The 27,092-nt window shown below is 29.1% G+C and overlaps 1 protein-coding gene across 2 annotated transcripts; it reads right to left on the bottom strand.

Annotated features, from left to right (window-relative positions):
* LOC129985289 (uncharacterized) lies at positions 1-25,731 on the bottom strand. 2 transcript variants are annotated; one of them, XM_056095265.1, is made up of 5 exons: positions 25,591-25,731; positions 11,709-11,817; positions 6,722-6,897; positions 3,240-3,393; positions 1-371 (listed from the first exon to the last, which is right to left on the bottom strand). In XM_056095265.1, the coding sequence occupies exons 1-5, from the start codon at positions 25,628-25,630 to the stop codon at positions 140-142; spliced, it is 711 nt and encodes a 236-aa protein (XP_055951240.1). In that variant the 5' UTR covers positions 25,631-25,731; the 3' UTR covers positions 1-139. The 2 variants fall into 2 exon arrangements, with proteins under 2 accessions (XP_055951240.1, XP_055951239.1); XM_056095264.1 differs by lacking the exon at positions 25,591-25,731 and adding an exon at positions 19,834-19,985.
* Positions 25,732-27,092: the final 1,361 nt, after the last annotated feature.

The raw sequence follows: 27,092 nt of genomic DNA, 5'->3' as shown, positions 1-27,092 counted from the left end.
AACAGAAATAAATTCACTTTATTACGAAAGAAAATTACAAAAAAAAAAAAAAAAAGTCAAGCATTATTGAAGTATTTCAAAATTATTTTTAATCCCTTTCAGCACATTTTCTCTTTGATAAGTGTGAAGAATGATTGCCTTAGCGTCTTGAGAATCTTTCAAATACAAACTCGTAAAGCTCAGCCCTTTTGCCTTCCAATTTCAAAAACTCTAAAAAGGATCGCTTAAAACTCCGGGTATCTTCTACATTACATTCTGAGACAATGGAAAACTTGACTTTTTCGACAATAATCAGAAATGTTTTTCTTGCCGTTTCTCCGCAAGAATTTTCAACTTTTTCCGCAATGCAAGCCAATCCATGTAATATTGACCTGTAAGTTTATTAGAAAAAAAATAATTAGTCACTATTTTTATGTGAAATCTTATAACTTTAAACGAGCAATTCTTGTATGCATATATAAATTTATTTCGTGTAAAACGACTCTAATGATTTGAATTAAATTTTATATTTAGATACAGACTTGCCTTTTAAGTTTCTCTACATAGGTGTCTTGTCTAAAAAACGCGATTTTGCACACAAACCTATACAATTTTTTATAACTAACTATTAGAATAATTATGTTCAACTTCCCCTTTAAAATGTGGACATTGCAGCATAGTAATCAGAGCAACAAGAATGGCACGTGTGTTGAGGAGCCTCGGTTCGAGTCACGTTTTTTGCTTATTTATCTATATTTAATATTTTTACTTTTTAAGTTTATCAATATAGGTGTCTTTCCTGAAAAACCGCGATTTTAAACACACACATACTCAAAGCATTTTTTATTACTAATTATTAAAACCGTTTTCTATCTACACTCATGCTGAAAATGTCATATAGGGTCATCTCGGACCCGATTTCATCACTCTAAAACTGACTGAAAGTTCACAAATATGATAAACTGTAAAATGATTGATGTAATATAGCATATTGTTTCGTATGACAAGTTAACTAAAGTGCATTCATGATATTTTTATTTATATGACAAGTTCATATGTAGGTGAGATTGAAAAAATATTCATATGTAATGATTCGTATCTAAATATTTCTTACAAAAAAAAAAAAAAAAAACTGCCAAGCGAAGCTCGTTATTTTAGGTATTAAAATAATAAAAGAAGTCAAAAACAATTTTAATTGGAAAAAAAATGTGTTAAATAAGTGTTGTAATTACTTTTAACTATACATAGTTTGTCCATAGAGAAACCTAATTTTAAAATTAAGTTAATAATTCTTAGCAGTTTCTAATATGATTTTCTACTTCAAAATATCGTCTGCTCTTTAAGTGATTTTCTCTACTGGAATGCCTTCTTTTTTGGTACAACATGTATTGTTCACAAAGAGTTTTAATTTCCCTCTTCTGTTATTTGAATTTTGATTTATCAAGGTAATTTTATATTTTGGTAACAAGCAGAAAGTCTCCAAGGTTACGGTAAGAATGTTATATCCATTTATGACGTTCTTTTGACCCACATTCTTGGCAACAATCCGTAAAGGAATTTTTTTTAACTTTTTGCTGAATGATCCGAGATAAGGTGATAATTTTTCCGCAGTGAGCTGTTTTTTAACACATTAACGCAAACCAATATCGTTTAGAAGTTCTCTGAAAAAAAATAATTAAAATTATGCGAATTATGCGGAAATTTTAAAAATTATACGAAATAAACTCTATTGAATATTTACATAGAAACTTTACTTTACATAAACCATACTTTACATAAACCAAAGCTTGTAATCAACTTGTTGTGAATATTGTCCTTTAGAATTTTTAAAAAAAAACCCCTAGTGTTGAATAGTCCTAAGCGAATTTTCCGCTCTACTTGGAACATCGATATTATCGGTAGCATTAAGATTAGAAAACGATTTTTTTTCAATAAATTTTACAAACGATATTTGCTTCAACATTAAATAAAACATCTAGCCATTATGCCGTTATTATGTAACCTTTTAAAAACCTTCAAGTTTTTAATTTGCAAAACGTAAAATAATTGCTAGATTTTTCACTTTAATCTTTCATTCTATCGCTCATCAAAAAGTGAAAAAAATTATCTTACCTTCTTCAGAAAACAGCAGACACAATCTACCGGTTAATACTACACAGCATCAGTATAGTAAGTTGATGTATTGATGCATTAAATCTCTACGTTGAAAGTTCCATTTATTTCTGAATAGAAGCAATATCCCGTAATAACTGAAGCTCAGTTTTGGAGCTCAAATTGCATTGCAACACTATTGCATGACAGTGGCAACTACACTAGGTTGTCATTTCTTTCTCTTAGCACTCATGCAAGGAAGTCAATAAGTTTTAAAATTAAATTGGCGTTTCGTGAAATACATTTGTTAAGTGGACACATAGAATAATTCCAATGGAATTAACAATTGGCATACATCATGGAGGCATTAATACTACTTTTTGATTGGGGGTAAAAAAAAAAAAAAGATTTACTTCGATGGTGAATCATTTTTCAAGGAAAATTCAATAAGGGCCGTTCTATTTTTACCATGAATTTATTATGTTTGATATAAAACTAAATACTTCTCTTAAATTTAAAAGCTGTGAGTATCATATTAAAATAGACATTTATTTTTTTTTAATGAGAAAAAATAATTAAAGATTTTAGTTTAAACATAAGTTATATAAATGCTATCTATTTTATTATCTTAAAAACTTTAAAAAATTGCTCATAACTTAAAATTATTTAATATTTATACATTAAACATGGAAAAAATAATGAATGAAACTTGAAAGCAATTATAAAATACTTCTAAAATGTCATCATTAATCGTAATGATTAAATGATGGTTTGATAATACTATTATGATTGACATAATGATATTATCATACCATCATAATGATAATTAATTACTATTATGATTGACATAATGATATTATCATACCATCATAATGATAATTAATTACTAAAATATCATCATCATATCATTTTTAATAATATTATGGATTACTGTCATAATAAAACGGTGTTAGAATTCACTGAACGTTAGCGAACTGATAAAAATGTCTTTTATTTGATTAAAAATTTCTTTTAATTTATTTCACTACTTGTAACGAAGACATCTCTAGCATTTTTTTAAAAAAACAAATTTTTCCACAGAATTAGTTTTGGTTAATTTTTTTCTCTAAATAATTATTGCCTTGAATTTTATGAATGAAATTACAACTAAAATGTATAAAAATACGTACAAACAAGCTTGTTCCCCCCAGTCAACTCTTTCGTTTTCTGGTAGATTATGATATTTTCTTAAAAATGCCTCAGCGTCCGAATCGGCCTTTCCTCCACAAGTAGAAGTAGCATCAGCGATTAAACCCTTATAGCAATCCAAGTTGGCAAGATAATCTGTAAAATGGAAAAAAGAAACAAATTATTTATAAAAATTAAAATGTGAACATTTTATTGTTTAAATTGTTTTATTAGTAATAATAACTGTATAGGAATTTAGTGCAATGAATTTATAAATACAATGAGGTCCTTCATTCCATTTTAAACTGTTGGGATGTAGCGAGCGGACTATTTTTCTCGTGTAGGAATATCTGTGTGATTACGCTTCTGCTTCGTTCCGGCGCATTCTTTCGGCGAACTGCTTAACATGATGCTGTGTGCATAATTGTCAATATCTGTGTTCTTTTCTTTTCATTTTTTATGTATAATAAATGTGCTGTCTTCAAGAACCATGTTGAGATTTATTGAAAACTAACAACACAAACAAAGGTCTTCTTGGTTTAGTTCTTATAGATGATTGATTACTTGATAGTCTTACAGATGGTGTGTTTTAAAATTCTTTATTTTTCAAGACTTCATAAACGTTCTATATAATTACTCGAGATGCTGCGATATCATTTTTTAAGTTTCTGGAATGGCAGAATGTCAATATTGGATAAAAATGAGACATCAACTGAATATCATCAACCCCTACTTGCACCCTCGTATTATAAAAACATATTTTATAAGTTTTGCATATATTGGGACATTTGGTGAGTCAACTGCTGTTATGATTAGAATTCTAGAAATGAAAATACGTAATTAAATATCTTGTATTGGATTTGCAACAATAACGTTTCTAACTCCCTTCTCATGGGGGTACCTCAGACATGTGGATGAGAAACTTCTGGAATGTTAGTCGTCCTGGTGAAATATAGAAATGATTTCGGGTAACTTACCTACAACCGTAGACAGTACATGCCTCTTACAGGAAAGGTCCTGGTGAATACAGTAATGGTGTGAGATACCTATGTCCGACCAATGACTGGAAATGCCTCCTACGGGAGGGGTTGTATGGTAGCTGTTCTCGCCCATGTTATTGTGGCGATAAAAATTTCAATACAGAATCCGATAAAGAGTTTTCGCACTGCCTCAGATTGAAAATTAATTCATTTGAAGATATACATCTTTTTCTGATTATTATAATCTAATACTATGTGTGGCTTTGTTGCAAGTTATAGTGGGCTGTTTTGGAACGAGCACCAATGCATTATTGCAACCGCAAATGGTTAATTTTCCAATTTGCTGAGCCACATTCCTGAGTGAATTACTCATGAATCAAAGGTAAATTTCTAAAAGAAATGTCATACATAATGCAATCATACTGACAAGGTAGAATTAATATCCTATTTAGTTCATTTTGGTTAAAATATCAAGATGACTGCAAAATTTATAATAGCAACCATGTTATAAATGACGTAGCTTCGGTACTTGGTTGAAAAATAATTATAGTAAGCCATGGGGTACACGTGTTTAAGTACTTCTGGCAATCATACTGACAAGGTAGAATTAATATTCTATTTAGTCCATTTTGGTTAAAATATCTAGATGACTGCAAAATTTATAATAGCAACCATGTTATAAATGACGTAGCTTCGGTACTTGGTTGAAAAATAATTATAGTAAGCCATGGGGCACAAGTGTTTAAGTACTTCTGGCAATCATACTGACAAGGTAGAATTAATATTCTATTTAGTCCATTTTGGTTAAAATATCTAGATGACTGCAAAATTTATAATAGCAACCATGTTATAAATGACGTAGCTTCGGTACTTGGTTGAAAAATAATTATAGTAAGCCATGGGGTACACGTGTTTAAGTACTTCTGTGTAGAAATAAATGGTTAGGTTTTTTGTTATGGTTGTTAAGAAATCCTTTTAGAATTTGATAAATAATGTTCATTCAGAGACATAAAAAAGCACTTTTTTTCACTCCTTGGCATTCATTTAGTACAAGAAGCACAATGTTACTTCTCAACGTTATTTATGTAGCAGAAAATTGCAAGATGTTTTACTACGTATCCAGATATCAAAGCGAGGAATGAATTTGGATGGAAGAACTTTTTTATTAGGAAATAAGTTAGAATTCGAAAATTAAATTGTGGTATAAGATAAACATGCTTTTTCAAGTTGCCACTATAAAACTTTAAAAACTTTGTTTGTATTTCTAGATAAGCATTACGATTTGATTCTACTTGAATTATTTTTATAGCTGATAAAATAGGTATTAGTTCAGTAGGGCATGAAATCTTTACAATATAGGTCGGCCATTCCTTTTCTGCATAAGTCTTTAAAGCATACTCCATTACTAAATCTGCTTACTTTGATTCTTTCTCGCTATCTTTGCATTTCTGTCAAGAATTTTAGAATTATCTTTTATGTATTGTGCATACTATTTCTTAGCTGGTAAAATAGTTATTAGTTTCACTTGTGCATGGAATTGTTCTAATATAATAGATCGACCACTTCTATTCTGCCTAGGTCATTAAAACATACTCCATTACAAACTCTGCTTGATTCTTTCTAGTTATCATTGTATTTTTGTCAAAAGCTTTGAAATCGCCCTTTATGTGATGTGTATACAATTTCTTAGCATTTACCTCGAATTGTAAATTTTATACTTCCTGTTTGTTGTTTGCTTAATGTAACAGATATAAACTCCCCTGCATCATCACTAATCCTGGAATGCATAATTTTCTATTCTTTTTTACGAAAAAAAAAAACACGTTATGAATAGTTGCATGCAATATAGGACAATTAATAAAAAATTAATCATTTTTTTCGTGAATTTAAAAAAAAATGCATAAATGGCTACATTATTAGTTAAAAATATTTCAGTGACACTAACATATTACAATAGTTCTGCAATAAAAATAACAGTTCCTTTTTCACCAAGATATTTTTTGCAATGCAAAAATATTTTAATAATATTTTTAAGGATAGAACTATTCATACAACAGCTATCTTGATATTTTCCCAAGCTTCCAATTTAAATCTAACTCTAGTACAATTATTATTATACTTCGGTCAAAAAGAATTGAAAAAAAAAGGATTTCCAAACACTTATTGTTGCCTTTTAGAATAGTTATTCCCGCTGGTGTGGTGTGGTATGGTGTGGAGAGGGGGGTGCAGCTCAGGTGTCGTCCTCGTCATCTGACCGCGGTTCAAAATGACGAGGTCCGTCCCAAAATAGCCCTAGTGTTGCTTTAAACGGGACGTTAATATAACTAAATTAAACTAAACTAAACTAAACTTTGGAATAGTTATGTGAAGCTTATAAATGGAAATAAAAACGTGTAGCCAAATAAGTACACGATGCACTGTGGGGTTAACGTTACATTTTCTGTTATGTTTACAGTTGAATGTTAATGCCATAGATCTTGAAATATATAAAATTGGTAACTTACCTCTACGCAAAGTTGAATGCTCATCGCACATTTCAACTGCAAGATTTCTCCCATTCAAGATAGGTGTTGCAATGGCTTTCGAAAATTCATCACCTGTTGCTACTAATTGTTCAACATCGATTCCAAGGCAATCGTTGACACCTTTGAAATAACATCTGAAGTATTCCAATGTTGGTCTAAAAAAGGAGGAAAAGTCGTTCATTTCTAGTGGTATAACAATCTTTTGAAAAAGAATGCACACACACACACACACACACACACACACACACACACACACACACACACACACACACACACACACACACACACACACACACACACACACACACACACACACATATGTAACATTATTTTGGTTGAAGCAGAATGCAGGTTTGAAGCAGTGAAGAGACTTTGTATTTTTAATTTCCTTTTATTCTATTCCGAGTGGCAGGCATGGTTTTTTACAAGAAGGCGCAGCTCGGCACAAAAACCGAAGAAAAAGGGCAAAAAGGGCCGAACAAATGATCACTCGTCTTATATAACATAGGATTTCTGACCACGCGCCAATTCAATATACGTTTGAGCTTTTATACCTTTTCAAGGGCACAGAAGATATCACTTTCATTTGATACGTAGTACTGATGGCGTATTATTTTTACAAAGAGATTAATTAAACCGAAAGTGGAATTGGATCACAAAATAAGAGAATATTTTTAGAATGAAGTTACTATGGGCTAAATTAAAATAAAGTTTTGGAAATTAATTTGATTAAATTAAGAGTTTAAAATATCATTATATATATAATATGTGTGTGTGGTTTGAACGTAGAGTTATTGGATTTTATTTAAGACTTAACAAACAAGGTTTTTTATAGTAGTTATTTACAGTTAATAAAGCAAAAACATCAATACATTTGATTATCCAAAGAGCACAAAAACAACCCATGGAAAGGTATATCAGGTTCTCGAACAAATTTAACATTTTCTTACTTGTTAAAAACACCAATTTACTCATTAAAACACAACAGCACTTCTCTTTCTGGGAGTGCAACAAGATTTTTATATACTTCCGGAGGATTCACGAATTTTCTTGAAAAATGAAGTTTCACGACACCAAGTCGTCAAATATATCACGAAATCCGACATCAAATTGGCATGAGTATGGTCAAAATTGGCGCAGAAAATTTCGCCAAGAAACGGAAATACTTTCAATTCACACAATTCGTCATTGTACGTTAAACAAAGAATATCGGTTTTATGCTACCCCTTTCGCAACATTTCCAGTTTTTCGTTCAAATTGTTTCAATTGTAAACTACTGTACTGTTTTTATGTTAGTTTTTAAACGTTCTGTCAGTTTTATTTTATGATCAAAATAACTAGAGTAAATTCGATTTAGTTTGATCTAGCAAATGGAATAAAAATCTCAGGTCAGTTTGTAAATAGGTCATGTAGCTCAAATAGGTTAAAATATTCAATTTCTAATCGCTCCTTTATTATTGCTACTGGTGAGAGATAGTTAAATTTATGGAAATTATTGCCTTTTGAAAATTGCACGCTCCAGAAATTAGGAATATAAAGTAAATTTCTAAAGCTTAACTTTTGTTGCTTTATAATCTAAACATGTCACATCTCGTTGGAAAACTCTCGTTTGACTGTAATCTCTTCTACCTTATATTGTACTCATAGTCCTAAATCTAAGGACATTAAAAATTGCTTGGAGAAGATATGTGCATTTTATAGTGTCTCCTAACACAAAACAATTGTTGCAAAATTTTTCTACTACAAATACCGCTAATCAATTGTAATTACGCAGCGCACTTAATCGCTAATTCAGTAACTTGCTTGCTGTCTAATCTTCTCAAACCTTTTACTTGTCGGCGACTCCGACTCTCACACACGACTTCTGACGATACACACGACTTCCCGCAGCTTCAGAGTGCCTGTCTTTTATAGTTCCGGGAGGTGGGGCTAGAATCTTCCAGACCAATCAGGGCGTATCTGAATGTATCTTGGTTCCTACTGGATGGATCGTGAAACTTCTCGAACTTTCCAGTATGATCCATTTAGTCGCTAAAGTTTCCAAATTCATCGCCAAGCCGCCAAATGCTCACCAAGCAGCCAAATACTCGCCAAGCCAGTCGCCAAACTCTGAAGTCACTGACGCGGCACCGCTCAGCATGCACAGGACAGAACTTACAACGGTTTTAACGGTTTTTCCCACGATGACACTATTCGTGCCGGGTAACAAAATTACAGATTTCTAACACAATGAATCTTTTTCTACCGTCTTGGGATGTAAATTTAAAACTTATTTGCCCTTTTTTCAATTTATAACAGAGCTACCTAGAGATGGAATACATAGCCATGAATACTGGTCAGATGATACAGATGACAACTCAGCTGTCTTCACAGAATATAATATTAAACCAGCAGGAGCAGTCTCCCCAAAACTTTCTCGCATACTCTCTAATAATGTCATGCCAAAGAACGTCTTACATGGTTACAATAGTTAAGAAATGCCAAATTTTGGCGTGAATTTAGCATGTTTGGTGAATCTTGTCGCATCGGCAGTTATTTGGCGATTAATCCCTGGCATGCTGATAATAATATACGAAAATCGAATATTGTGCCTTAAACGCGTTTTTCTCAAACGATTGAAACAAAAATTTGATACAAAATTGCACTTGTATGCTATGATTTTCGAAAATCGCATGCCAAATTTGATATATTTAAGTTATTACATTTTTGAATTATTGCATTTACATATTTCTAAAAATACAGACCGACAAACAGTCAACCTGTTGTTGAAGTTAGCTCAAAGTCTGATAGGTGTCTACATTACACATGTTAAATTTGTGCACCAAATTTGATCTATCTAACTCTCACCGTTTTGAAATTATCGTATTAGCTAATATTCATACAGCCGGACAGACGGATTTCCACTTACATATTTATTCAAAATTTTATAGAAATCTGCAAAATTTCGTGTAAAAACAGTTTACTGAATTCCAACCATCTAGTTCTAGTTTTATGTTATCTTTGCAACACAAACGGAAGTATATTTCCTAAAAACGTGTTTTTCGAGCTCAGGGTGATCTGAAACGTAGAGGTTCGTCAAATTCTCCAGTTCGAACTTTTTTCCAATTACTATAATTTCTCTATTCTATATATACGAGAAAGTAAAAATTAAGCTATTTACTATTCATCTTGTGCCGATCAACTTTTTGTCCATCATTTATACATTTACAATATTTGGCCAAACAAACGAGCCACTACAATTGTCAAAACCACTGAACCGATATCTCCAGTTCTTGCTCCGTAAGATTTTAATGGCATATAGATATCTCATCAATGGTCCCTATCTATCAACCAGTGTCCATTACCGAGAGAGATTTCAAAACGGCATCCGTTGTTTTGTCAGCGTGGAGAAACCTCGGCGGAATTTCCCAGCTGCTATCTCTAAATAATGTATCAAATGTTTTTGCCATTTTTAAAAAAATATCATAAGAAAGTGCACGATTCCTCAAGCGAAATATTTGACTGACAATATTATTAATATGGCGATTGGAGTTGGCAGTTCATTTGGTCAAGTAAATGAAATCTTATAACAGGAAAAATAGTTAAATTTTAAAATATACTTGCACAATAATGGCAGATAATACTGCTTGTTTAGCTACATTAAAAAAGTAGAAAATATCAATTTGGAGATGAAAATGGGCGGAATCGATTCAGTCGATTAGATTAAGGGGTGTATCGCAAAGCATTTTAGTACGTATTTCAAAATGGATAACTTCTGGTAAGATTACTTACAGTGCTGCATAGATAAATAAATCGGATTTGTGTTTTCTTCCTCAAAAACGGTAAAGCAATACATTAAAAATATTAGTTACAAAGTTGTAGAGAAATTGTTGATTTAGTTTAAAATGATTCTTTTACTTTTTTAACTTTAATACTAAGCATGCATAGGGGGACTCAGAACTAAATAGTATAGGTTTCTTATCTAACGGATTCGCTGTTATAATCTTTCGAAAATATAGACTTCATTACTATTTTTAACCTGTAAAAACCCACAATGATTGCATAGTGGTGATTTGTCTTTATTTTATTTTCAAACAATTTGTTGCAAGTACTTTAATGTAAAGAATTCAAAAAATCACTTAAGTACGTAAAATATTCGCATTTGTTAATTAATTGACGCAAATTTGCTAAAATTGAACAGTTATAAAATTCTTAAATTTAAAACTAATTCATAATTATTTGTCCATAATGTGTACTAATAGTTCATCATTAAACCTCTGTCTGAAATATGATATGTCTTTATATGATTTTTGTCTGTCTTTATATGATTTTTGTATCTTTATATATGTGTTGTTATAGTTAATTCCCTGTTAGTTATAGTCATTGGTTGCATGTGGTGTGGTCTATTTAACAAACTCTGGGAAGGTATATCAGCAATTAAACATAATAAGGCCATAACCCTCGTTTCTGGCCTGGAGAGAGGCTGTTTAACCTTTTAAAGGGCCATTTTTTTCTAGTCATATTATGTTAAAATATTTTTAGGCTTGAAATTAGAATAAGAAAAGAAATTAATTTGGCTCATTAGATAAATTTAATTTGATTTAATTAATTAGGTTAATTAATAATTAAGTAACAAATCAAGACACATCATGTTGTGTAAGATAAAGGACTGAGGCCTCTAAGTTTCTGTCTTTCTAAAAAATTTTGTCAGAACTGATGCCAACCTACATAAATTCATACAAATATTGATAAATTTAGTGGGAAGCACACTTCTGAAGGCCCTAGAAAGGGTTAAAAATATTCAATTTTCGTTTTATTGCTTTGCAATCTAAATTTTGTAATTGCTACATTGGGAATTTATCGTTTGAAGTAACTACATCATATAACAGTGATTATTTCTATTTATTATATTGCTTTCGAAAATCTATTGAATATTTCGACTAAAGGTGATCGTTTCTTTATGATATTTTAAAAGAATGCAACTTACGGGCATAAACGTATCAGCTCGGTTGCATTCGGTCTGTAATTCAACAGAGCCAGTTCATTCAGTGACGTACCGTCACAGTCTATATCATCACAAAAAAAAGCGAAAGAACCTAAAAGGAAAAAAAAACCGAACAATAAGTATTTATAAATTATTACTATTGGTCATTCTCGATGAAAATACTTACAGAACACATGTCTTAGCATCTGAACAAATCGCATGTGCGCTCTTTCAACATTGTCATAAATATATACTGTTTCGGGAAATGTATTCTTCGGGAATACGGTGGTAACGTTGGCTAGCGGATAATGCTACTTTATTTAGCCTAACAACTAGAAAATTCAGATAGCATAACACAGCTGAAGCGTATACAAAGCCTGTAGAAGGCAGAACTCGCTGGAGACAAAATTCCAAAGAAAGAATTCACTATATTACTATTTTTTTGTGCGTGCATCCGTTTATATACCTTCCTTGTTAGGTTATAGAATTCTCTAGAAAGAAATTATATCTTTCTTCTAATTGAAATATCACCAAAATTCGTGCACATTTCAGAACCTTCATTTTTGCCACTGGATTAGACACAAAATCGCAGAATGTTTACCAAGACCCATGATAATTGGTTTACTTTCCATTATAATATCTGTAAAACACTCTTACCAATTGCGCAGTGAAACCATATTAAAGATTCGTGTATGTAATATTATGTTATACAATTGTTTGGAAAAAAAGGAAGATTGGGGAAATGTAATTAAATATCTAAGGACACTGGTTTTTTTTTAAATAATACAATAACAACTTATTGCAAAAAATATAAAAATTCTAATCAAGAAAATTTGAACGAATAATAATAAACACAGAGGGAAGGGTTCTATTACCATTTATGTTTATTTACGTAATGTTTATTACGTGTTATGCAATTGTATGACAAAAAAGGAACATTGAAGAAATGTAATAAAATATCTAAGGACACTGGTTTTTTAAATAATACAATATCACCTTATTGCAAAAAATATAAAAATTCTAATCAAGAAAATTTGAACGAATAATAATAAACACAGAGGGAAGGGTTCTATTACCATTTATGTTTATTTACGTAATGTTTATTACGTATGTTATGCAATTGTTTGACAAAAAAGGAAGATTGAAGAAATGTAATAAAATATCTAAGGACACTGGTTTTTTAAATAATACAATATCACCTTATTGCAAAAAATATAAAAATTCGAATCAAGAAAATTTGAACGAATAATAATAAATACAGAGGGAAGGGTTCTATTACCATTTATGTTTATTTACGTAATGTTTATTACGTATGTTATGCAATTGTTTGACAAAAAAGGAAGATTGAAGAAATGTAATAAAATATCTAAGGACACTGGTTTTTTAAATAATACAATATCACCTTATTGCAAAAAATATAAAAATTCGAATCAAGAAAATTTGAACGAATAATAATAAACACAGAGGGAAGGGTTCTATTACCATTTATGTTTATTTACGTAATGTTTATTACGTATGTTATGCAATTGTTTGACAAAAAAGGAAGATTGAAGAAATGTAATAAAATATCTAAGGACACTGGTTTTTTAAATAATACAATATCACCTTATTGCAAAAAATATAAAAATTCGAATCAAGAAAATTTGAACGAATAATAATAAATACAGAGGGAAGGGTTCTATTACCATTTATGTTTATTTACGTAATGTTTATTACGTATGTTATGCAATTGTTTGACAAAAAAGGAAGATTGAAGAAATGTAATAAAATATCTAAGGACACTGGTTTTTTAAATAATACAATATCACCTTATTGCAAAAAATATAAAAATTCGAATCAAGAAAATTTGAACGAATAATAATAAACACAGAGGGAAGGGTTCTATTACCATTTATGTTTATTTACGTAATGTTTATTACGTATGTTATGCAATTGTTTGACAAAAAAGGAAGATTGAAGAAATGTAATAAAATATCTAAGGACACTGGTTTTTTAAATAATACAATATCACCTTATTGCAAAAAATATAAAAATTCGAATCAAGAAAATTTGAACGAATAATAATAAACACAGAGGGAAGGGTTCTATTACCATTTATGTTTATTTACGTAATGTTTATTACGTATGTTATGCAATTGTTTGACAAAAAAGGAAGATTGAAGAAATGTAATAAAATATCTAAGGACACTGGTTTTTTAAATAATACAATATCACCTTATTGCAAAAAATATAAAAATTCGAATCAAGAAAATTTGAACGAATAATAATAAACACAGAGGGAAGGGTTCTATTACCATTTATGTTTATTTACGTAATGTTTATTACGTATGTTATGCAATTGTTTGACAAAAAAGGAAGATTGAAGAAATGTAATAAAATATCTAAGGACACTGCTTTTTTAAATAATACAATATCACCTTATTGCAAAAAATATAAAAATTCGAATCAAGAAAATTTGAACGAATAATAATAAACACAGAGGGAAGGGTTCTATTACCATTTATGTTTATTTACGTAATGTTTATTACGTATGTTATGCAATTGTTTGACAAAAAAGGAAGATTGAAGAAATGTAATAAAATATCTAAGGACACTGGTTTTTTAAATAATACAATATCACCTTATTGCAAAAAATATAAAAATTCGAATCAAGAAAATTTGAACGAATAATAATAAATACAGAGGGAAGGGTTCTATTACCATTTATGTTTATTTACGTAATGTTTATTACGTATGTTATGCAATTGTTTGACAAAAAAGGAATATTGAAGAAATGTAATAAAATATCTAAGGACACTGGTTTTTTAAATAATACAATATCACCTTATTGCAAAAAATATAAAAATTCTAATCAAGAAAATTTGAACGAATAATAATAAACACAGAGGGAAGGGTTCTATTACCATTTATGTTTATTTACGTAATGTTTATTACGTATGTTATGCAATTGTTTGACAAAAAAGGAAGATTGAAGAAATGTAATAAAATATCTAAGGACACTGGTTTTTTAAATAATACAATATCACCTTATTGCAAAAAATATAAAAATTCGAATCAAGAAAATTTGAACGAATAATAATAAACACAGAGGGAAGGGTTCTATTACCATTTATGTTTATTTACGTAATGTTTATTACGTATGTTATGCAATTGTTTGACAAAAAAGGAAGATTGAAGAAATGTAATAAAATATCTAAGGACACTGGTTTTTTAAATAATACAATATCACCTTATTGCAAAAAATATAAAAATTCTAATCAAGAAAATTTGAACGAATAATAATAAACACAGAGGGAAGGGTTCTATTACCATTTATGTTTATTTACGTAATTTTTATTACGTATGTTATGCAATTGTTTGACAAAAAAGGAAGATTGAAGAAATGTAATAAAATATCTAAGGACACTGGTTTTTTAAATAATACAATATCACCTTATTGCAAAAAATATAAAAATTCGAATCAAGAAAATTTGAACGAATAATAATAAATACAGAGGGAAGGGTTCTATTACCATTTATGTTTATTTACGTAATGTTTATTACGTATGTTATGCAATTGTTTGACAAAAAAGGAAGATTGAAGAAATGTAATAAAATATCTAAGGACACTGGTTTTTTAAATAATACAATATCACCTTATTGCAAAAAATATAAAAATTCGAATCAAGAAAATTTGAACGAATAATAATAAACACAGAGGGAAGGGTTCTATTACCATTTATGTTTATTTACGTAATGTTTATTACGTATGTTATGCAATTGTTTGACAAAAAAGGAAGATTGAAGAAATGTAATAAAATATCTAAGGACACTGGTTTTTTAAATAATACAATATCACCTTATTGCAAAAAATATAAAAATTCGAATCAAGAAAATTTGAACGAATAATAATAAACACAGAGGGAAGGGTTCTATTACCATTTATGTTTATTTACGTAATGTTTATTACGTATGTTATGCAATTGTTTGACAAAAAAGGAAGATTGAAGAAATGTAATAAAATATCTAAGGACACTGGTTTTTTAAATAATACAATATCACCTTATTGCAAAAAATATAAAAATTCTAATCAAGAAAATTTGAACGAATAATAATAAACACAGAGGGAAGGGTTCTATTACCATTTATGTTTATTTACGTAATGTTTATTACGTATGTTATGCAATTGTTTGACAAAAAAGGAAGATTGAAGAAATGTAATAAAATATCTAAGGACACTGGTTTTTTAAATAATACAATATCACCTTATTGCAAAAAATTTAAAAATTCGAATCAAGAAAATTTGAACGAATAATAATAAACACAGAGGGAAGGGTTCTATTACCATTTATGTTTATTTACGTAATGTTTATTACGTATGTTATGCAATTGTTTGACAAAAAAGGAAGATTGAAGAAATGTAATAAAATATCTAAGGACACTGGTTTTTTAAATAATACAATATCACCTTATTGCAAAAAATATAAAAATTCGAATCAAGAAAATTTGAACGAATAATAATAAATACAGAGGGAAGGGTTCTATTACCATTTATGTTCATTTACGTAATATCCCGCTTCTCGATCGGTTCTTCGTAGTATATTAAATAGTATAATTTAGTATTCTGCTCGATAGTAAATGAAGTGCAAAATTATGTAGTTAAAGTTTAAATAGCTGAAGTTCGACTATTTTGGTGTCAATGCCATGTATAAAGTTATATTTATCTTGCTCGTAAAGTTTCCGAGTCCTCAAATCGACGGTTTACATTCGAAAATAAACAGAGATATACAGTTTTGATGCTAAGACATTATTATTCATTAACAAAATCTGCTGAAATCTTCTGTTAACACCTTAAAATACTAATGCATCGATAGATAAACATATAACCGGCGCTTCGAGCGACTTGGTAAAAAAAACCTAAAATTTTGATTTGAAAAATCAAAAATCACTATCTTGATTGTTGCGACTTTGAAATACATTATTTATATATTAGACTGATAGACAGGCAAAATATACAAATGTGGATTCTGTCTAATATTTATTACAGTATTAGGTTAGTTTTTTCTAAAGATACCGTATCGAATTTCACTCATCTATCTTTTCTAATATTTATTACAGTATTCGGTTAGTTTTTTCTAAAGATACCATATCAATTTTTACTCATCTATCTTTGTCTAATATTTATTACAGTTTGTGGTAAGAATTTAGAACATTTTATCAAGAAACACAATAACATGTCAGCAATTCAAAACTCATCAGAAGTATTTTTCTGTTAGAAGATTATAAAAAATGATAACAAATGAATTAAGAATTGCTACGAAGTTATCACATTTGGCGAGAAATAAGCAAAACAAAACTTAAATTTGGAATGATATTTCTTTTGTGTTTTGAATGATTGCGTAATATACAGAGTGCAAGGCAGATATGATTTCTAAAAGAAATTTTCTATTTTAGAAGGTTTCAAAATGTGGAAACTCTTCAAAGCATAGTTCGCTGATTACAATGCTTTCTTTTTCTATTTTTCATAAGAAAAACTATACAGAATTTTAATCTTTTAAATTAATTACCCGCAAAAAATATAATTTGGAAAATTTAATAACAGTTTTTTTCTTATTTTATAAAGAATGCATTGAAGTTATGATGAGTATATTTTTAGATGTTTGAAAAATTAAATGATGAAACAAGGTCGATTTAGACTTTTTTTTTATTTACAATTTTTAGTACATATGCTTACTTTCAATAACCACACCATACTAAATCCTCAATCTCACATTTTTTGTGATATAAAGGCTGCAAAATCTTTGGTTTAATAAACTCATCATAATGTACATACATTTATGCAAAGTTTGATTTCATTATTTTGGCGTATATATATTTCTTATTAATTTTATGTGCCTTTTGTACCAAGGCGCTTCTTAACTATTTTATGCAAAAAGAAAAAAATAAATCGAAAAAAGTTTATAAGCATGCCACAATTTTACTTCTTTAAAAGCATCGAAATATATTAGGAAAATATATTAGTTAAAATATTAGTATGCAAAGAATCGGTAGGTTGAAAGTTTAATGCTTGTTTGTATCTCTTTTTACGCAAATTTACAGTTTTTCTCCCATTTCCTATCGATACGTTCCTTTGAGAAGACTTTCCATTGGTTTGAAATAGTAAAATTCAATATTAGAATTTTGTATCTTAATTTTAATTCCCAATATTTTAAATTGTAAGATAAAAAGATTGTAAGATGTAAGATTGTCTTTAAAATTATAAGATACCTAAAATTATATAAAATTATAATAATCTGTGATTAATAGAGATAAAAGACTCTAAAAATTTTTAAAAATGTGATTTTTTTCAAAAAAATATTTATTGATTGATAAAAATTATAATTCCTTCTATCATTTAGAATATTTTACTAATCATAAGTAATGGTTATCTCTTATGATATAGTAATGAGTTATTGGAACACGATTAGAAACAACGACCAGCATAAAAGAATAATTTATCCTAAAATCGAATAGCACAGGCAATATTTTTATGAAATAGATGGGGGAAAATAAGGATTTAATTTATTAAAACTAATATTTAATTCAGTTTTTGAAACGTGTTATTTACATTTTAATAAATAATGTGCAAACTTTCAAAAAATATGAGGAACATCCAACAATAGAATCACGCATGTTTCGAATGTTCGTCAAGACGTATACAGAACGTTTATTCTTAAATACTCATAAATGTCACAAGAATATTAAAAAACTGAAATATATTTCTTACACAAGAAAATTAAAATATATATTTCTTTAAAAAAATCAATAAAGATACTTTTAAGTACACATTTATGAATTAACTAACATTAGTAATATTATTTTAATAATAATGGTAGTAGAATTACCAATATATGATCAAGAAGTATATTTAAAGAAATAAATTGATCTAAATAATGAAAAAATACAAATTTAAATTCCATAAATATTTTGTATCACTTGAAATCATTTAACATGAAATTATTTGTTTTTAATTTGGTTACAAATTTCATAATTGTTAATTTAGAAAAATTATACAATGATGGATATTTTTTTTGTATGTCTTTTATGGAAATTTTTAATTATTGTCTGATCTTGTTGAAATATGGCGTTTCAAAACAATTGCAATTTGAACCATATTTAGCTCAAAATCCAAATTAAGTAAATTAAATATGTTTCTTTTTGTTTTTCAGCTATATTTTCCGGAAAACGTACGTAATAATGAAAAACGTATACCATTTTAAATCTAAAACGATTATGTTTTTATTGGTACTAATTTCATTCTTTCAATTATGCTCTAGTTTTTTACAACGAAATTTGATGCATTATTTCTAATAGCGTTTTCTTGTTAATGGAATTCAGAATAATTTCATTGTATCTTCAAACCATTTACTCGGGTGTTTTTTGTGCAGTTAAAACTCAAATACAAATTATTTTTTGGACATGGATTCCTATGTAATATACTCGCATCCAATTTGATTTTGTGATATATACAATTCTTTTTTTAATTTGATCTCGCTATAATTTTTGTAGACGAAACAAGGAAAAACATGGTAAAAATTTAAACTAATGCAATAAACAGTTTATTAGCCTAAAAATACGATATTTAGGCTAAAACGGTGAGTATCTAAAGGTTGCTAATATTTAAAAAAGAAATTTACATACCGTACTTTAGCAGCCAACTATTTCTTTTTCAAAGATATTTAAGGAAAAGAAAAACTAAATTTTTTGCAATTAATTTTGGATATCTAACTTTTTTTTCACGGTCTCATGTATATACCAGATGTGAAGAAATTATTTGTAGCAAGAAATTTATTTTTTCTTGCAAATTCTTTCGATTGCAAAATTTAAAAAAAATGAGATGGATGGCGCTTTGCTATATTATTTTTATGAAGAAAAGTTGATTTAAGCAAATGATTTTGTTGCTAGTAATTTATTATGTATGACAAAAAAGCATTAGTTTTGCAGCGAAATAAACCGAATCTCCATTTTATATACAAAATTTTTCAAAAAATTTAAAGGAACTGCATAAAAATAGTTAAAAATCATATTTTAAAATTAATTTCAATGCAGCTCATGAGAAAACCTTTTATTTCTTCAAAATTATTTATAGTAAAGAAATAGTTTTTTATACCTCCAATCATCAAGCCTAAAAGGAAAATCAAAGTCTTCATTTCGTATGTAAAAGTTTCAATCAAAACCGAATGAATTGTTGAACCTCCTCTAGAACTCTGCAAGTTGTAACAAAGTATTTGCTTTAAAATTCAATAAAAGCAAGATAATCATTTAATTAACGGAAACTAGCAACGATAACAGTTACAGCTAAGGAAGTCCGCTTACAGAAAAACAAACTATCTTATCTCTACTCTTTATTTTAGTCTTTATTCAATTAAATAAACTTCCGGATTAGATACAATGCCAGGGCTATTTTGCAAAGGACATCGTACTTTTAAGTTGGGAGTCTATATAGAGGAAAATATGAGCCACTTTTTCTTACAATATATATAAAAACATTATCGGAATATGTTTGGCCATGCATGTCTAGTTTTTGGCATAATTAGATGTAGCATACCAAATACAGATTTCATGCCCTTCACAAGAGTATAAACGACGAGCCAACATGGGCGTAACCTTCAACCTCAAAATAACTGCATAACTGAGAGCGAGAAAAATATGAAACGGATAGTATGCTTCGAAGATGTAATTCGAATGTAATAAATACAATTGTCCTGAACACAAGTTTTCCTTTTATTTCATAAGTTTGGAAAGAAATTAACAATAGAATGTATTGTATAGCTATTTAGATACATGTTTTTATTTTTATTTAGAAACTTCATGTGACTATTCCAAAAGGCAATAATGGATGTTTGGAAATCCTTTTTTAAATGCTTTTTATAAAAATTTGTAGGAAAGACCGATATATGTCAAATGTATCAATATATGGTAGAATTTGATTTTAACTGGAAATGCCAGGATTGTTTCTCTACCGTTAAAAGTACTATCAATATATATATAATATTGGTTGAAGCAGAATGTAGGTTCGAAGCAGGGAAGAGACTTTGTAGTTTTAATTTCGTTTTATCTCTCTCGGGTGACAAACATGATTATTTACAAGAAGGCGCAGTGCGGCACAAAAGCAGAAGTAAGAAAAGAAGCACGAAACAAAATGATCACTAGTCATATATAACATAGGATTTCTGGCTACGTGCCAATTCAATACACGTGGTGACCTTTGACATCTTTTCAAGGGCACCTAAGGGATCACTTTCATTTGAGACGTTGTACTGATGGCGCATTATTATTTTACAGAGGGATTAATTAAACCGAAAGTGGAACTGGAGCACGAAATAAGAGAATATTTTTAGAATGAAGTTACTATGGGCTAAATTAAGAGAAAATTTTGGATATTAATTAAATTGAAATTATAATTAAAATATCATATGTGTTGCCGAATTCAACCGATAAATTCAGAAGGATGATAGTAAGCATCAAGAAGATAAAGAATCACCATACAATATGAGGTCTCAAACGACGTTTAGTAGGGGAAAATCGCAAAAATATAGGGAGTCCGAGAACTGTTGGAAACTGAAAAAAATTAATAAAAAAAATAACAAATGGTGTTTAAACTATAATTTTTTTAAAAGTGAAAGCACAATCCTAAAAGTTTTTCATGCTAGTAATAGTGTGCTAGTTTCTAACCAATAAAATGAATAAATCTGTTCAGAGGAAGTTCTTCCTCTGATATAATATGCTCGAATATAATTTAACATGATAACTTCCAAACGAAGTGAGTTAGATAGATAAGATAGATAACAGAGATTCGGTATGCAAATTTAAGATATATACTGTAAACACCTGTCACATTTTGAGCCAAATCCAACAAAAGGTTGATCGTCTGTCAGTCTGTACGTTCAGAAACATGTAACCGCGATTATTTAAAAACGCATAAACTTAAACATATGAAATTTTGTATGTGATTTTGTGATTACAAATGCAATTGTGTGTCGAATATTTATTGGTTGACAAAAACGTGTTTAAAGCACAAATTTGATTTTCGGATACAATTAACGGCATACCAGGGATTAATCGCCAAATAACTCGCCAATGATCACGTGATATATTCAGTAAAAAAATGCCAAATTCAGGGCAAAAAATATTTCGTAATTACTGTAAGACAATGCCATGCAAAGTGTTCTCTGGCATGACAATTTTATTAGAGAGCATACAAGAAACGTTTGATATATCACTCCCACTGATTTAGAACTGTAACCATAAACAAAGCTAGTTACCGTTTGGCGCCAAAAACTATTCCTGCTAGGGAAAAAAAAAAACTGTTAAGGAAAGAAGCTTAAATGATTTAAATCTTTTTAATGAAACATTAAAGGACATAACACACGGAAAACAATAATACGACAAACAATTAATACAAACATTTAAGAAAAAGTACAATTCTCAGGGGTAAACATCTTGCTTAATCTATGACTCCAGAGCCATAGACTGAAGTTTTATCGAGCGGCCGCTAGGTGGCAGGTAGGAAAAGTTGTCCGGTTACAGAACTGAATTTAACTAACAAATCATTGTGAGAAGCATTTTATTCGATGTCCATCGTCCCACGATTCTAGTTAAAACCTTGTAAATTAAAAATAACGAGGTAGTATTGATTTTTTTATTAGTATGGTATCCACCGAAGGGAGTCAGTTCCTTTCTCTTCTATACCACAAACCTAATTATATTCATGAGCTATAATTATGTAAAAAAATCCCATTTCATATTTCATATATATGGTTAATTCAATCTTAATTGATTGCTTCTCTCTTCAGAGACCTGTTATCAACCTGTTAAATGATTTCAACTAATACTGAATTTGTCATTTTGACATAGGGTATAGGATCGTTGATACAAAGGATGAGGTTAACTATAAATATATTTTCCTGGCTAAAGAAATTAAAAATATAGATACACCAAATAGAAAACATAATACAGTTTATGATGGAATAATAATTTATAACAGTGCAATAATCCAACTACATGGGTGATATTGTTACAGGTTGTATGCAGCTGGTAGGTATGATAATATCAAGTAGAACTTAGTTTTATTAACGTCCTGTTTGAAGTAACACTAGGACTATTTTAGGACGGATCTCGTAATTTTGAACCATGCTCAGATGACGAGGACGACACCTGAGCTGGCACCCCCTCTCCACACCACACCAGCGGGAGGACGTTTAGTCATGACGGATTTAACGTGCAACAGACTCCCTTACACGACGGTTCTTCGGTGGAATCGGGTCTCGAACCTGAAACCCTCCGGTTCCGAAGCCGAGACCTTACCACCAGGCCACCGCGGCCCATGTCAAGTAGAATAGAGTATCAAAAAAGAACCTTTGCAGAATTTTAAGTAAAAGCTCAAATTATTTTACCATCTAGGAAGATACACGCCTTTAATGCTTTTATACATACAATTGGGTCATGGCATATTCCAAATTTTTATTCTGTCAAAACTGCGTTTTGCATTTTATCTTGTGTATTGCTTGATTTTATATAATTCATTGAAAAATTTAGTGTTATTTTAATTATTTTGTGTTTCAAAGTAATGCTAATGATATACTGAGATGGATTTCATAATTTGGATAGAGATAGATAAGAATATTATGTAATTAGGTACACCCCTCACGAAACTTATATTTTGAAAGAACGAGAAAAGATTTAACTTGCATGGAAGTTTTCTACCATTTTCCTTCAATAGATTTGAACTCCGAACTGGAAACTCTTCCTTTCAGAAGAAGTGATCTTACCAAAAGATAATCTCAGCCTTTGATTTCATAATAAAATGTTCCCCATAGAAATAATTTATTTGCGTCTCCGATCTCCTTTTTTACTGATAAAATACTTTCATCATTTTTTGCTGCTATGTTTCTGTATGTGTGATCTATCGGTTAAGTTTCTAATCGACGTTTAAAAACACCTTGTATATGATTTGCTTTGTTCTTGAATTATTCGCTACATGAATTGTAGCAAATTCAAACTTCCCATAGAAAACTACTATCAAAATTTGATATAAATTTTTCTGGTTTTATTTCTGGTTCTTTTTTTTAACTATCATGTTCACAGGTAGACAGACCGATATGTATAAACAGAGAAAAACATAAATCCAAAATGTTCTTTATATGACATATTAACTCGCGTATGTTGTAATATAGCCACATAGTTACGCATCAGATATTTAAATTAAAATCCGTTCAATCAATTACTTTTAAATACATTATATTCATATTTTGATTATTAAATTTGATATATTGATACGTTCTGGTACTATAGATGTACTGTAATTTAGATTGGCATTGATTATAATAGAGAGTATTTTTATGAAAGTCATGCAGATGCTTTGGTTAGAGATAGTAGTGCATAAAAAAAATAAAAGTTAGAATAATTTTTTTAAATTTTTAAAGATTTTTTTGTAGTTATTAAATTTTAGCTTTTAAATATTAAATGTGTTGGAAAGCAAGTGAAATATAATTTTAGAATAAAAATTAATCATATTTCTATTGTATAATAAACAAAAGCAAAAAGTATCTTTAAATGCACATTAATGAACTAACAACAAAAATATTATTTTACTATAGAGAAATTAATCTAAGATGAAGGAAAATAGAAGCAGCTTAATCTGATTAAAAAATAGCAATTATCTAAATAAAGAAATATGTTTTAAATCCTAGGAAGATTTTACATAAATTAAAATTCTTCGGCATGAAGTTTTAGTTTCCACTTTTATCTTGAAATTTAAAAGTGATTATTAATCAAAATCTATAAAATAAATATAAATATTTATTTCCATGCCTTTTTATTCAAATTTACAATTTTTCACTCATTTTCATGAAATGTTTCCCTTCAAAGAAAAAAATGAAGAAGAAACTTGCTGTTCGAGTTTCAAAGGCGAATTAATATTTATTAAAACTAGAGAAAGATTTAGGTGCTTTTCACCTGTATTTTACGACATTATCACGCACAAATGACTTTTGCAATATCCTAAGACTTAACATTCCTTTTTATAGAAGCAATTTAATTTCCGTATATTTTTTCTCTCTAAATTTGATACATTATCTCTAGAAATAATTTATAATCGTTCAATCAAGTTATTCAATCCAATGATTTTACTATTATTAAAATTAAGATATAAACTTAAATTCCTTGAATGTTAACTAGGAAGTAGTATTATATTTATACACTTATTTTTATACACTTTTTGAAAATGCGTGTGAAATAAATTGTAGCAGATAAATTCAAAGTTTTCAGTGTATAAATAAATTTTGTCATTATATAAAGGCACTTTAACAGCCAGATTAATCAATATTTCAATTAAAAATAGCTGGTAACCGAATTATAGTCTTAATATATAAAAAAAATTTGAATACCACCGCTTAATAGCAATTATTTCAATTTTTGAAAATCTGCAAAAGGAAGAAAATAGCTATATCTTTGGCAACTAATAACGAATATCTTTCTTTTCTTTCATAATGCTCATGAAACACGATCTCATATGCATACTAAGTATAAAAATAAATCAAAGCTATTCGTTATTTGTTGCAAGAAATTTCATTTTTTCGTCGTTTTGGAAAATTAAAATTGGTGGTGTTTCGTTATTTTTATAATTCAGAGCAATTTTTCTATCTATGCAAACTTTGTTGCATATAATTTATTACATATGATAAAACATTAATTTTGCAGTAAAATACATCGAATCTCCATTTTATGTAAAAAAAAAATAATTTACTGATAAAAGTAATTGCATCATATATTTAAAAATATTATTTAAAAATTCATTTTAATGTACCTTATGAAAAAACATTTTATTTCTTCAAAATATTTTATAATAAAGAAATAGATTTTATACCTCCAATAAGCAAACATAGAAGGAAAATTGGAGCCTCCATTTCGTGTATAAAATCTGAGTCTGCTTTCGGTCACAAATAACTGAATTGTTGAATTTCCTAAGAACCTGCAAATTATAACAAAGTATTTGCTTTTACATTCAAAGTAATCAAGGTTTATATTTTAATTAGCGGAAACTAGCAAATGATTACAGTTAAGGAAGTCCGCCTGCAGAAGAAACTATCTTATCCGCATTCGTTATTATAAATTTTATTCATATAAAGTAGCATCCGGATTCGATACAATGCCAGGACTATTTTGCGAAGGACATTGTATTTGTACCTTGTGGCTTCTTAGAGAATGCAATATGGCTACCCTTTCTTACAAACTATATAAAATCCCTATCCGAATATGATTGGCGAAGTTGAATTTAGTGGGTTTCACGAGTTAGCACTTGATCTTCAGTCAGTTGAAATTAATTTTAAAATATGGTTTTTAACTATTTTTATGCAGTTCCTTTTAATAATGCATTTTTTGAAAAATTTTGTATATAAAATGGAGATTCGGTTTATTTCGCTGCAAAACTAAGGCTTTTTTGTCATACATAATAAATTACTAGCAACAAAATTATTTGCTTAAATCAACTCTCAAATAGATGCAAATGTTGAGAATCAGAAAAGTCTGAAGCCGATAGTTTCATGAATTGCCGCTTGATCTTCAACCCCAAATTAAATGCAAATGCGGAGAGGGAGAAAAGTATGAAATAGATAGGGGGTAGTGGGTGATAATAAATACGATAGTATTGTATGCACTGTTTCTTGATTTTATTATGTTAAAAATAAATTGAAATATTTAGAACTCGCATTTTACATTAACAACCACATCAGATTGTACAAATATAAATTATTTATTGTTGCCAATGTGTCATGTAACTTCAGTTTTTTTCAGTAAAATTCGGTTTTTAACAGCTGGATCAATTTATAATTTCACGGCTTCGATTAGGAAACTGATAAGGCTGAAATACATGCTGATTCAAACCACTTACCGATTAATCCAAGTTCTCATATCACTTCGAAATTACAAGCAATTCATTTTTTTAATGTCGTTACTTTTAAAAAAAAAATTAATATCTTTTCAAGAAGCTTCTGTGTTACTTATTTATTTAAGAATACCCAAATACTTGAATTAATTCTAATTTTTATGCCGGCTTTCAACATCTTTCTAATAATTAATTTCAAAAATGTTGAAATTGATTCTTTGAAATGCATGTGTCTTATTCTGTGACGCATGTGTCTTTTGAGGATACCACGAAGCAATGTGATAAATCAGTATAAATTAGGGATTCATTTAACTCTATTTAGTCATTGCCGTGACCTAAGTTGCTTACATAGAATTGTATGCCAATTCGGATCAGTTATGGATTGACCCGAATCGGTACATTCAATTCAGTTAATTTAACAGTATAAAAAGTTGAATTTAGTTAGCTCTAGTTGGTCAGTGTCGTCACTGGATTTCATTTATTAG

Source organism: Argiope bruennichi, chromosome 9, assembly GCF_947563725.1.
Source record: "Argiope bruennichi chromosome 9, qqArgBrue1.1, whole genome shotgun sequence".
In the NCBI taxonomy this organism is placed as follows: Eukaryota; Metazoa; Arthropoda; class Arachnida; order Araneae; family Araneidae; genus Argiope; species Argiope bruennichi.
This window is presented reverse-complemented; position numbering and strand designations above follow the sequence as displayed.

Coding starts and splice junctions, on each gene's coding strand:
- LOC129985289 (XM_056095265.1), bottom strand. CDS start 25,630: ATGGAGGCTCCAATTTTCCTTCTATGTTTGCTTATTGGAG. Junction 11,818..25,590: donor TCTATGTTTGCTTATTGGAG/GTATAAAATCTA, acceptor TTTTCCTTTTAG/GTTCTTTCGCTTTTTTTTGT. Junction 6,898..11,708: donor GAGCTGATACGTTTATGCCC/GTAAGTTGCATT, acceptor CTCCTTTTTTAG/ACCAACATTGGAATACTTCA.